The sequence below is a fragment of the Sturnira hondurensis genome, unplaced genomic scaffold, assembly GCF_014824575.4.
Source record: "Sturnira hondurensis isolate 20B ecotype Veracruz unplaced genomic scaffold, ASM1482457v3 Scaffold0005252, whole genome shotgun sequence".
Taxonomy (NCBI): domain Eukaryota; kingdom Metazoa; phylum Chordata; class Mammalia; order Chiroptera; family Phyllostomidae; genus Sturnira; species Sturnira hondurensis.
The window spans coordinates 1,890,596-1,903,587 of NW_028077883.1; the positions used below are offsets into that span (position 1 = coordinate 1,890,596).

General features: G+C 36.2%; 1 protein-coding gene across 8 annotated transcripts in view; it reads right to left on the reverse strand.

Annotated features, from left to right (window-relative positions):
* PHF14 (PHD finger protein 14) overlaps positions 1-12,992 on the reverse strand; it is a 188,180-nt gene that overhangs the window by 160,631 nt on the left and 14,557 nt on the right. For all 8 annotated transcript variants that reach the window (XM_037046387.1, XM_037046385.1, XM_037046389.1 and 5 more), the window contains exons 4-5: positions 10,683-10,827; positions 2,321-2,480 (exon numbers count right to left, since the gene is read on the reverse strand). In XM_037046387.1, coding sequence (XP_036902282.1) covers positions 2,321-2,480; positions 10,683-10,827 — 305 coding nt within the window. The remainder of the gene's footprint in view (positions 1-2,320; positions 2,481-10,682; positions 10,828-12,992) is intronic.

The window sequence follows — 12,992 nt, forward strand, 5'->3', positions numbered from 1 at the left end:
TAGCCCTGGCTGGTGTGGCTCGGTGGATTGAGCATCAGCCTCTGAACCAAAGCTGGTTCGATTCCCATGCAGGGCACTTGCCTGGGTTGCAGGCCAGGTCCCCAGTTAGAGGTATGTGAGAGCAACCGAAAGATATCTCTCTCGTACATTTATGCTTCTCTCCCTCTCTTTCTCCCTCCCCACTCCTCTCTCTAAAAATAAATACATCAAATCTTAAAAAACAAAGCACCAGCAGTAGCAGTGGCAGCAAGAGCAGCCGCAGCTGAACTGAGAAGACATTCAATGAGCACCATGATGTGCCAGAAACTGTATCATTATTTTATAGGAATCATCTCATCTCACCTTCTCAAAAAGGCTACGGAAACCAAGGCATAAAGAGGTTCAATCACTTGACTAAAATCAGAGTTGCTAAGAAATCTAAATACAGGTACTCCATCTTGAAAGCAAACAGTTGAAATGCTACAATAAACTCCCTCATTCCAGGCCAAAGTCAGTCCAACATAAAATAATGCCTCTGTCTATGATATAGAACACAGATCCATACCACCCATCAAATTGTTTGTTATATATTTGGGGGGATCAGAAATGAGGAAGAAGAGGTAAGAAGTTGAGCCAATTTTTTCATGAGATCCACACACAGGGCTCTCTAAGAGGTTCATGGCAGAGCATATCCCAACAGTAGTAGGCAGCAACATTTCTCAACAGCCTATGTGCCAATTAAGGCAAAAATGAGAAAAGTAAGGAAAATATTTTTTACCTTACTAAAGTAACACTTATTAAATTCTAAATCCTTTCCTTTATTTTGGAACAGAATGCATGCTATCCTCTCCAGTGTTAACATACGAGAAATGATGGTGATAATTTGCATAGGTTGTTTTGTTCTTGTTATAATCTTAAACGTGTTTGATAAAAATACTGAAATATCTTTATGTTGCAAAATGAAATACTGAGCGCCCCCCCCCTTTATAAGGAGGGGTGAGAGTGGAGATGGTGTGGGTGGTAATCCACAAAGTACAAAATGTTGGGAACTACTCCTACATTTCTGTCATCCATCCCAGATGGCAGTCTCCTGAGAAAAAACAGGCAAGACATCACACTATTCTGGTAACAACCGCTTGGATGTGATAATAAAGATAAGTGTGAATACAACAGTGAAAGAACACAGGTGTTCACGCCAGTTAACAATTTACTGCCTCTCAGCTCCAAATCCACCCTTGTGTATCTGCTCTGCAGTAATGGATAGAAGCCCCACAGCAAGCGTGTCTGCTCTGCCGTGAGCATGATGTTAAGCTTCCTCAGAGTGGTGGAGGACCTTGCAGGAGGACAGGGCTTCTCAGCAAGGACAGAAGACAAGAGGAGGGCATCTGCCAGAGCCCTGCCTCAGCCACGTGCATCGTCCTCCAACAACCTTGCAGGCCCAGCCTGGGGATCACTTTTCTGAGGACTTCATAACACAGACATCACAGGTAGGGCCCTGACTCCCTCTGCAACCTGTGCGCAGCCATCTGTGCTTGCCAAGAACCACAGGTTAGGTCTGGCCAAGGCACACCAGCAAACCTCCATCCGGCAGGCTACAACTACACCTTCTCCAACAAGGGCTGAGCCCCAGCCTGGGAGCAGGGGTTATCCTTCCAATCTTTTGGAGTTCTTTTATATCTCATAGTTACTTTTTATCATAGCTTAATAATTCTTTAAATAAAACTACCCCTTTTAATTCACTATATGAGTTCTGTCCCCTAAATATTTTTGGAGTAAAAAAGATACGGGCCAGGAAGCTCTCAGTTGGTTAGAGTGTTGTCTCAATACACCAAGGTTAAGGGGTTGATCCCCAGTCAGGGCACACACAAGAATCAACCAATGAATGCATACATAAGTGGAACAACAAATCGATGTGTGTGTGTGTCTCCCTCTCCACCTCCCTTCCTTTCTTTCTCTAAATTTGATCACATCAAATCAATCAATAAAAGTATGGGTTCAAACTTGCTTATTTACTAGCTTGTGGTTTTGAGAAAACTGAAATTAGTTAAACAATATGAGCCTTAGGTACTACACCTGTAAAATTAGGAACTTTATAACTTGTACCACTATAGGGCTAATATTAGGATTAATTAGGATACTGGGTATACAGACAAATACAGGTACTTAATAAATGGTTTCCCTCCTCCCCACTCTGATTTTTAGCATTTACTCTCTGCCAAGAAGATACAAAAAGCATCAAAGGAAAGGGTGTAACTCAGAAAATCAGAGTAAAAGACAGAGTAGTCAAAAGCAGACACATTATAAAGCAGGCATATTAACCCAACAGAATTATGACATTGACCTTCCAGCATCTGTCTCCTTGAAAATTCCATCCTGATTAGGACATAGTTCACAGCTAGGGGAAACACCACATTTACATGCATCACAAAACCAAGGTTCAGTGGAGTTTTCAGAAGCTGAACTCATAATAGAGTCACTCTCTCCATCAACTCCATAGCAACCTAAAAAACAAAAAAAGTATGATTAAGTAATTTATTTTTAAAATTTAAATTTATAAAATTACAAAAGGAAAAAACAGAAGAGAAAAATTCTAAAAAATTGCTTACAATAACAAGAATGTCAAAACACAAAGATAAAATCTTTTTATAGAAAATACTTCTTACCTACCATAAAATATGCAATAAAATAAATGACTTTTTAAAATAGTTTTTTTAGACCTACTAAAAAGTCATTAAAGGAGGAGAAAAATTTACAATTCTTTCAAACTTTTTTTAGTTTAAAAAATACTTAAATGTGATTTTTCACTAAAAAAATCAGACTGAGTCTAGAGACTATTGATTTGTAAGAATTTTTTTAGCTCTCTTTGCAGAACAAACATACAAACAAAAAAGTCTCTTATCTAATTTTGGAGGTGGCAGATTAGAACGCAAACTCATACAACCGTAATTGCAAAGTAAACATCAGTTAAAGGAAAAGAAGGGCGAGGGAACATCTGAACAGTTCACACTGGAGTCACACATGCTGAGTTCCATTAAAAAATGAGCCAACTAGCTAAGAGGTGTTCTTTTTTAAACACTTATAATTCGATCTGTGAAAATGTACCCATGACTGAAACGAATGAAAACACTCCTCTTCTTACTCACTAATGACCTGTATTCTGATAGGAGTTAATGTGATAAAAGTGTTTAAAGATAACTCATGAACATATGAAATAAACATTATTTAGCATTGCTCTTTATCTTTCAGAGTAGGGCATGTTATTCTTCAACTACCTTCAAATTATCCAAAGCAAAAAGTTTCCTTATAACTTAAATATGCATATCTGGGATTATAAATAATATTTAAAGTTATCATTTGGGTTTCCAAATCTGTCTAAAATTTGCATTAAATTAAAGAGATTTTCTCTGATTTTGAGTTTTAAGAAGGTAGGTGGGTGTCAAAGCTGTCAGCCAACAGGATATTCAGGCAGTGTGTCACTGTCAGCATCGTGGTAAGATCAAGTTTTCATCATTAAAATTCCCAAAACTCAGTTTTGTCTATAAGCTAGAGACAATGAGCCTCTCAGTACCTGACAAACCAACCTAACTCACTAGAAAATGATATCGCCTCCAGTACAATTATTTCTTCCTCAGTTTTACAAAGATACCAATAAAATGTATTGGCATCAACAAAATACTGATAATCCTGGAATCCAATAAAGGGAAGTTGAAAAAATGAGAGAGAATTTCACCCAGACTATAAAAGACTATGCTGTACCAGTGATGGGTTGCAATAAACATCATTTCCCTGGTGACTACAATAGTGACTCCTAAATAATTTTATGTTCCCTAAATGGTACTGGATACAAACCAACTTTATATAATCCAATTTCTCCTCCTCTGTAAAACAAGACATGGCCCTCATGTGAAAACATCCATCAGAGAAGCAATGTATTCCATATACAGTAGTGCAAGAGATTAGGACTTAGTTCTAGTCCAGATGGGTGCCCTTGTCATCTTCAGGCCTGGGCATTTTGTCTCATCTCCTAAGACACATTTGTGACCTCTCAAGACAGGTGGCTTCTACAGAGAGCCAAACATGAGCCATCCCAGGACACTTTTCACCAAGTTTATTCTAGCAAGGGAGTCCTGGTTACAAATTCTAAAGGGCACCAGAGTAACCTTCCACAAAATGAACACATGAGAAAAACCACTATAAGAAACATATAAATAATATCACCTCTCAAAGGCTTCACACTTAGGTTAGTTTATATATCCATGTACATTACAGGACTGGAAGGCCCTGTGATTTTGTGACCCGGCTATGAACTAAACGGACAAGAAGAACCTGAACTGGAGAGTGCCTCCTTTTAACCACTAAAGATACCCAAATTAAAGGAAATAAATAACTACATAAATAAGTGAAACAAATCACTCAAAAAGAAAAAGGACAACATACAACTCATAAACAGTTTTTAAGTAACGTTAATTTACTAGATGTCATTAATAGGTCAAAACTCATGTGTAAGCATTTTATTCACACATTACTACCATTCAATACAGACTATAATTAAAACAACCTAGTAGGCAAGAAACTAAAAGTTGATTTGCAGCTATGATTTACATAATCTGCCTCAAAAAATCCAATAATTATTGTCACCCTTAAGCTATTCAATGGCTTTATAGTAGTGATAATGTAAAAGTCATATAAAAGAATGCCAAAGAAAAGATTTTAAATATACTAGACTACAGAGTACAAGATAAGCAAAGTAATCAAAATTCATTAACTTCTTTAACATCACTAAATTGTGTTAGTAATCATCATCTTCATCACTAACATATCATATAATTAAAAGGAAATATAATTTCCTTCTTGGGAGCAATTATTATCCATTGTCACCAAAGCAAAATATTATATTTAAAGAAGAATCATAAAGCAAAAAAACCAGTCAACCTGCTTTCTCAAAGGGTTACCCAATAATACAAGGAAAAAGAATCTATTTTCTTTACAAAATAATGTTCCCTTTGAAGCAAATTCTTTCATTTGTATTCACACAAATAATGAAGCCCTGAAGGGGCTATTCATTTTATTTCCATTCACCAAAATCAAGGTAAATCACAGTTCACTTTTTTTAAGAATAAAGCAACATTTCAATTCTATTTTTTTGAAGAATATACTACACACAGAGCAAACATGTGCACAGATATTTAATGACCTAGGAACAACATCTGCATTGATTTCTCAGAGCCTCTCCTAGAGAACTTCTACTCGTAAGTGGGAAGACTGGTATCACACAAGCTCAAAGAACAACCAGCAAGTGGGCACCTATTTCTCCATCAGCTCTACTGCCCCTGACAAAGAGCCCACGCTGTGTGTTCGCCTTTACAAAGTTCTTTCCTTGCTGGCCACCTGCCATTCTTCCCATTGATGTACCTGTTGGGTATACTCAGCTCCAGACCGAAGTGATAGCACTTAAAACTCTAATCTATTTTAATTAGTGAATTAGTGACTAGATACCTTTTTTAATCTTTTTTTCCCTTCCTTCCATACAAAATAGAATTCAGACTACCACTAAACAATGTTTACTCTATGTTTACTTTCTTTTACCTAACTCTAAATAGAATATGCAGAAAGTGCATCTTCAATATGATTGACTAAAAGATTTTTTTTAAATACGGGTAAACATAAAACAGTTATAGATATAAAATCCACTTCAGATAGATTAATCATGTTTTCAAATGAGTAAACATAGAAAATGTTTCTATGACTAATTAGGATCAACCGTTAAGTAACACATGCAAACTACACCCATCATTGCTGAGGAAAAATAGTATAAAATGTGTTTACAGTTGTTTTGTTTTTTAAAATATATTTTATTGATTATACCATTACAGTTGTTGTTCTATTCCCCTCCGTTCATTCCCCTCCACCCGCACACGCCCTCCCCCACCATTCCCCCCCTTGTTTATGACCACGTGTCTCAAGTTCATTAGATTCTATATTTCCCCTACTATTCTTGCCCTCCCCCCTATCTATTTTCTACCTACTGTCTATGCTGCTTATTTTATGTACCTTCTCCCCCCTTCTCCTCCTCCCACGCCCCTGTTGCTAACCCTCCATGTGTTCTTCATTTCTATGGTTCTGCTCCTGATCTAGCTGTCCACTTGGTTTGCTTTTGTTTTAGGTGTGGTTGTTAATAACTGTGAGTTTGCTGTCCTTTCACTGTTCATATTTTTCATCTTCTTTTTCTTATATAAGTCCCTTTAACATTTCATATAAGGGCTTGGTGATGATGAAGTCCTTGAATTTGATCTTATCTGAGAAGCACTTTATCTGTCCTTTCTAAATGAAAACTTTTCTGGATAAAGCAATCTTGGATGTAGGTCTTTGGATTTCATGATTTGGAATACTTCTTTCCAGCCCCTTCTTACCTGTAAGGTCTCTTTTGAGAAATCCGCTGACAGTCTGATAGGAACTCCTTTGTAGGTGACTGTCCCCTTTTCTCTTGCTGCTTCTAAGATTCTCTCCTTCATTTTAATCTTGGGCAATGTAATTCTGGTGTGCCTTGGTGTGTTCCTTCTTGGGTCCAACTTCTTTGGGACTCTCTGAGCTTCCTGTGTTTCCTGGAAGTCTATTTCCTTTGCCAGACTGGGGAAGTTCTCCTTTATTATTTGTTCAAATAAGTTTTCCACTCGTGGCTGTTTCTTTTCCCCTTCTGGTACCCCTATAATTCGGATGTTGGACTGTTTAAAGATGTCCTGGAGGTTCCTAAGCCTCTCCTCATTTTTTTGAATTCTTGTTTCTTCATTCTTTTCTGGTTGGATGTTTCATTCTTCCTTCTGGTCCACTCCATTGATTTGAGTCCCAGTTTCCTTTCCATCACTATTGGTTTCCTGTGCATTTCCCTTCATTTCAATTAGTTTAGCCTTCATATGCTCCTCTAATTTGTGACTATAATCAACCAGTTCTGTAAACATCCTGATCACCAGTGTTTTGAACTGTGCATCTGAGAGGTTCACTATTTCTCGGTCACTTAGAGTATTGGCTCTGGGCTTTCAGTCTTCTTGAGCCATAATGTTTTGGTCTGTATGCGCCTGTTACGTATGAGGATCAGAGCCCTAGGTGTTCACCAGAGCAGGGCAACTCAGTCACTGGGTTGTGACGCAGTATGTGGGGGTGGGGTCATGAATTACACAAAGATATGGATAGTTCAAACAGGCAGAAATTTTCCCCATTCAACTTGTCACAAGGGACCAAAAAACCTACAGTCTTCTACCTTCTAGCTATGTATCTGGAGAAACTGCATCTCTGAGGCTGAATAACCTCATCTGTAATATGTACTTAATTATATCTATCCTAATTATCTCTCACTATAGAAAGGAAAAAAATAGGAACACAAAAGCTGCCATTAAAAAACTTAAAACACTTCTTAGTCATTTAAAATAGTATCCTCTCATTACACTAAACCTCTGATTATAATATCCACTAAAAGGTTTTAGAGTAGTGATAGTTATTAGAAAAGACCTTACACATGATACCTGTCAGAAATATACCCTAAAGCACAAAAGAACCAAAGTGCCTTTTGACTTGTAAGTCCAAATGGTTATGACTTGAACTTTTACTACCCAGTAAACACTCATGCACATATATTTTTGCACACATTAAGAAATAAAAATGGTGTAGGACTAGACTAATAGCAGAATGAAAAATAAACAAATTGGCGGAAAACATCTCTTAGTAGACCTAATCTGATTTAATGCACAGCAACTAAACTTAAGGGTAATTGCTGGCAAGTGCACTCACTACCTAATTCTCTGTCTTGTACTATGACATACAACTGACATTTTTCTTCAGACACAGTGCAATCAGTGTATCATGAAAACTGACATTCCAGTCAGGGGTACCCTAGTATTACAAGTCAGTTACAAGACCTTGTCACAAAGGTGTTTATACTAAGTGACAGTTTGGAACCCTTCAATTTCAAAAAGAAAAGAGATTTATCTACATTTAGATGAGGTGAGTCCTCTGAAAACTAATTAGACAAGCATACACTTAAAAATACATTTTGAGTACTATCTTTTAGCAGAACCCCAACTTTGAAGTCTCCCAACTGTAATTACTTAAGAGGTATGTTTTCTAAAAGGGAGGAGAAAAAAAGATAAAGGAAATACACCAAAACACTAACTAGGGTTGTCTAGATATGAAGACTATTAGAAATGTTTTTTTTTCTCTCTGTTCTCTATTTCCCACAATTTATTTAATGTTCACGTATTGTATTATGTTGGGCAAATAGTTTCTCTCTATAGTAAAGCATTCGAGTTCATGTTTAACCAGGAGATGTTTAAAGGCAAGTTGCATGGCTGGATTACAATATGGAAACCTGTTATTTAGGCACCTGACTTTTCAATAAGCAAATAAACTTTAGTAACACTAGCTTCCTATTATGCTTTGGAAAATTTCCCTTTTTCTCAATTAATTTTACATGAAAATTCATTTAAGAACTTATAAAGTAGTAAGGAAAAATTTACAATTGTGACTATAAAAAAGAACACTCTAAACAGTGAAAAATACCACAAAGTGAAAAGGAACAGGACAGGGTAGAAAAAACATTTGTAACATTTGTAAGGATGGAAAATAATTGTAATTTAAAGAGCAGGCAAAGGATAGTCAATGAGAAAAAAACAAGTAAACCCTATTTTAAAATGACAAAGCAAATGTATAGCAAGTAACAAAATAAAATGCAATGGCCTGTTGAGGAAGGTCATCACCATCACCAGCGGACCCAGCAGCTGGACCTGGGCCACTGAAGGCTTCCCGTGCCCTCCCCTGTATTTGGAATCGTGCATTTCCCTGCAGTAGGAGCTGCCCAAGCATACAGACTTGAGATAGAAATATGCTGATGAGATTATCTGGACTTGGTATTGACTGAACCCTGTTAAGGTCAATCAATGATTCTAGATTTTATTTTGCTAGAATTGACATTATTGGGGTAATAGGTTAAAAAATGTGAATACAGTGGGTAGATTAGATAATAGTATTCTATCAGTGCTAATTTGCTGACTCAGGTAATTATGTGCTTACCAGTATATAAGAAAATGCCCTTTTTTTAAAGAAATACATACAGGTATTCAGGGGTAGAAGGGGCATTATATCTACAGTTTAATCTCACAAAGGTCAGAAAACACTTTTATATGAATGAATGAATACATAAAACAAATACAGCAAAATGTTACCATCTGTGATATCTGAATTTAAAAAAAATATGAGACTTCTTTGTACCACTCATAACTTTTCTGTAAGTCAGAAATTCCATCAAAATAAAAATTTTAAGTAAAATATAATAAAAAATGTTTGAAAATTATAATCAGGAAAAATACTTTCAATATGTTACAATGACTCCTATCTCAGATTTTAAAAAATAACCTCTATATATTCTCCTTTCAAGTTCAAAATTTAAAATAACTATGAAAGACATGTTTAACATCACTAGCCTTAGAATGTAACTTTTTAAATACTATAATACATTCCACTAGACTAACATGTTGGACTTTTTCTACGCCTAAATTTCCTTTAAAAACTAGAACTAAATAATGCCATGAAGGAAAAATGTAACACTGACCATCAAAGAAATACTGTGGCTTCCATGTAGTAAGATTTCTATTTTAACTATTTAAAACCACATTCAGGGTGGGGCGGGGAGGCTGTGGGGGGTAGAGAAGTTCAAACATACGGTCACAGAGGGAGACTAAGCTCTGAGTGATGAGCACACAATATACAGATGACATATTACAGTAATATACAATTGAAGCTTACATAAACGTGGTAACCAATATCACCCGAAGGATTAAATAAAAAATTGAGAAAACAATTTAAAGTTAACATAACTTTCATATCTGAAAAAATAACACCTATCATACTTGAAGGACTCAGTGTGTCTTGTATGAATTGAAACATCGGTGCACTATTGGTGGGAATGCAGACTGGTGCGGCCACTGTGGAATACAATATGGAGTATCCTTTAAAAATTAAAGATGGACCTCCCTTTTGACCCAGCGATTCCACCTCTGAGAGTATACCGCAAGGATCCCAAAACACCAATACAAAAAGTACACGCACCCCTATGTTTATAGCAGTGCTGTTTACAATAGCCAAGATCTGGAAACAGCCCTAGTGCCCATCAACAGATGAGTGGATAAAAAAGCTGTGGCACATTTATTTACACAATGCAATACTACAAAGCAGTAAAAAACAAGAAAATTCTTACATTTCGCAACAGCATGAATGAACCTGGAGAAAACCGAGCTAACTGAATTAAGCGAGTCAGCGAATAGAAAAATACCACGTGATCCCACTTACGTGTGGAATCTGATGCACATACACAGCAAACAAGACAGTAACAGAAGGTCGGTACATAGAACACACGGACAGCTGCTGAAAAGCAAGGACAGGATGAAAGATGGTGAAGGGATTAACCAAAGAGCGTTTATGCACATTCCAAAGACTCGGACAACAATGTAAGGACAGCCTTTGGGAGGGCTGGATGAGGGAGGGGAAGGGGAGAAACGTGGGAACAACTGTAACAGTGTAAACAATAATAATAATTTTAAAAAGAAACATTATAGAAAAATCTTAGAATAATACAAATATAAAGGAGTTGATTTTACTTTCATAACGCAGTTTTGATCAGCCATTTCTAAAAGGAGAAAAAAAAACAGCAAAATTACCTTCATGGACTGTAATGCCACAATTGTCACACTGAATGATTTCATCAGCATCTTCACTGTTATCTCCAAGACAAACACAGCAAATCAGAATGTGGTCCATTTTTTGAGAACTCCAGTTTTGACTCTTCTCAAGAATCAGCGAGTCCTAATATTAAAATATATCAGAAAATCACATATTTACGTTAAAAGGTAATTTTAACAAATGAAATTCTCACTTTAAATGATTTTATGGATTTTCAAATTTATACTGCATTCTCTGCCTTTTAGTAATTTCAGGGTAGGCTGCATTTGAGAAGTTCGCCTCTTTGTCAAGGACCCTGTAAGAGCCCTCTAATTTTTCACTTCTCTGCAAGCCCCACATACCCTCTCCTCTACAAAATGACAAAGCAAACACACAACCAACAACTCCACATCTGCTTTGCCATTGTGAATTATGGTCTAAACTTTTTAACCAGGGGAAAGGAAAAATTAATCCATAAATAATCATTAATCCTATGCATTGGTTTAAAAGGTATAAAACATTAGGCTCCTACTCTTTGGAAACTTATGATCCCCCCAAGAGAAGACAGGACACACATTTATTGAACAAGAATAAATTAATTCAAGATAACATATAGGCAACTATATATGTGATGAAATAGTTATAGACTGTATAATCCTCAAGTGTATAAGGGGAATTCAGAAGTTCCAAGGTCATCCACCTACTGGATGCTAGATACATGAGCACCTACGTAGGTGTATGTGTATTTGGGTACAGAAAACCATCTAAAAAAGGATCCAGGGTAACTAGTTGCTAGAAGTCAGAGCACTCTACTGAGTTTATGTCAAGAAATATCTAGTGTAAACTGGTAATAAAGATACCAAGCTAACTGTAATATAAAAGAAAGATGTAATAGATAGGAATAAAAAGATAAAATTTTAAGAAAGGGAAGGGTTTGCTTCTTTTAATTTAAACCTTCTGCATTATGAATTTAAATTTGAAGGATAAGTTAACAAAATGATGATTCTTGTCATATTTAACAGGTTGGTCTTTGTATTATGTATAAAAGATGGCACTTGAGTCTACATATTTTCTTTTAAGAACCTAACCATATTCAGAAATAAAAGTAATAAATTAGTTCCATATTATACATTCACTAAATACATTATTTTGTATTTTTTTTATTTTTATATTCTTCTAAACTGACCAAATTAAAATAGCAATTTATGACATTTGAATGACACCTGAATGTCACAATAACACTTGCAATACATTTCTGTTTAATACATCCAAACGTTCAGTTGATCTGTAAAATAAATCAGAAAGGAACACAAAAGTCAACAAGGAGGTATGACATTTCTCTTGAGAACTTTAGTACTTTAAGTTTTATACTTTGCTTTCTTTTGTTATAAAAGCAAAGTAATTAATACATGGCAAGCAAATAAAAGTAAAAACTTCCTAAAAAAAAAAACATGTTTTATAATACTTTGGTACAGTGAGCAAAATAAAAAAATTGCCCAGATTTTCATCCCACTAGCCATGTTTGGATGTCACAGTATTTGACTTAAAAGTCAAAAGTACTTTGGTTTTATTCTCATCTCTCATTTAATCACTACTGGACCTTAAAGCTGCAGTTTTCTCATCTGTAAAATGGGAAGATAAAAATAATACCTATCTCTTGGTGGTTGTGAGAATTAACAACATAATGTATGTAAAAATGCTCCTGAGCACTGACTGGTATGGCTCAGTGGATTAAGCGCCGGCCCTCGCACTGAAAGGTCACCGGTTCAATTCCTAGTCAGGGCACATGCCTGGGTTGTGGGCCAGGTCCCCAGTCGTGGGCACGTGAGGCAACCAATGAATTAATGTGTCTCTCACATATTGATGTTTCTTCCTCTCCCTCCCCCTCTCTAAAAGTAAATAAATAAGATCTTTTTAAAAATGTTCCCGAAACACACTAGGTACTCAATAAAGGTTCATCCCCATTCCTCTGTGCTTCTTGTAGGGGGGTCAATAGAGAAACACGGGCTGACCACTTATTACATGGGAAATCTTCCTTGGAACCTCAAAATAAAAGTTGTGAGCCTCAATGAACATAGTTACTGTCACTTTTTCTCAGACTAGGAAAAGACCTAACGACCAGAGTTTGATGTCTAAGAGGTATGATACTCATGTTTATGAGCTTTGACAGTATTTCTCTGGTGGAATTACAACAAATCAGCCCTTCAAAAAAAGGTTTATCCATGTGGGAAACAAGTAAATTTCCAAGGATCAGAAAAATTGACATCAACTGGTAGCTCTAATTCCATTACTTACCAATATTTCCACTT